We start from the raw sequence: 736 nt of genomic DNA, 5'->3' as shown, positions 1-736 counted from the left end.
CAGCCGTGATGGCGTCTGAGGTGGCCCTGTTGGGCCGGTAAGCATACTGCAGGAGGTCCAGGGTGTCCGGTATACTGCTCTGAATGTGGCCCAGCACCACTCTCTCAAAACACTTCATAATGATTGGGGTGAGTGCCACTGGGCTGTAGTCGTTCAGGCAGGTGACCGGGCTCTTCTTGGGAAGGGGGACAATGGTTGTTGTCTTAAAGCAACATAGAAACATAGAGCTCCAGAGCCAGGACTACCTGCAGAAACAAATGCAGATTGCGTGATGAGAGTTACTCGGCTCAGCACGTTTCAATAGGTCCCTATAATGGCAAAAGCCCTTCTGATCTGTTGTCTGAGGCATTGTGGATTTGATAGAATCCCAGTCCAATGTCTTGTTACACTGACATGTTGAAGTGTGTACGATGAAATGGTAGTTATTACACTGCTTTTCTGTTACCATAAATGTGCTTTTGTGTATTTGTGTGCACCTGTGTGTGTATGGTTTTGTGTGTCAGGGAGAAATACACTCTTGAGCAGGACATCAGGGAGACGGAGGAGACCATCAGACATAAGAGTGTAGAGGTGCAGGTGAGAGTAACTTGTTCATCGGTCAATCAGCTACTGTATGATCACAGATTGGTTTAATGTTGACTACTTCAGTTACAGTTGATTCATTTATAGTTTGGTTATCACTTTTTCTGTTTCTTTTCCTGCAACATAAATTATAATACTGTACATATATTTTGTC

At 44.6% G+C, this 736-nt stretch overlaps 1 protein-coding gene across 1 annotated transcript in view; it reads left to right on the top strand.

Annotated features, from left to right (window-relative positions):
• Positions 1–736, top strand: part of eps15l1a (epidermal growth factor receptor pathway substrate 15-like 1a) — a 64273-nt gene that overhangs the window by 26266 nt on the left and 37271 nt on the right. The window contains exon 14 of the mRNA XM_020620895.1: positions 504–576. Within this exon, the coding sequence (XP_020476551.1) occupies positions 504–576 (73 nt within the window). The remainder of the gene's footprint in view (positions 1–503; positions 577–736) is intronic.

Source organism: Monopterus albus, unplaced genomic scaffold, assembly GCF_001952655.1.
Source record: "Monopterus albus unplaced genomic scaffold, M_albus_1.0 scaffold250.1, whole genome shotgun sequence".
NCBI classification, from domain to species: domain Eukaryota; kingdom Metazoa; phylum Chordata; class Actinopteri; order Synbranchiformes; family Synbranchidae; genus Monopterus; species Monopterus albus.
The sequence above is the reverse complement of the archived record's forward strand: the minus strand, read 5'-3'. Positions and strand labels throughout refer to the sequence as shown.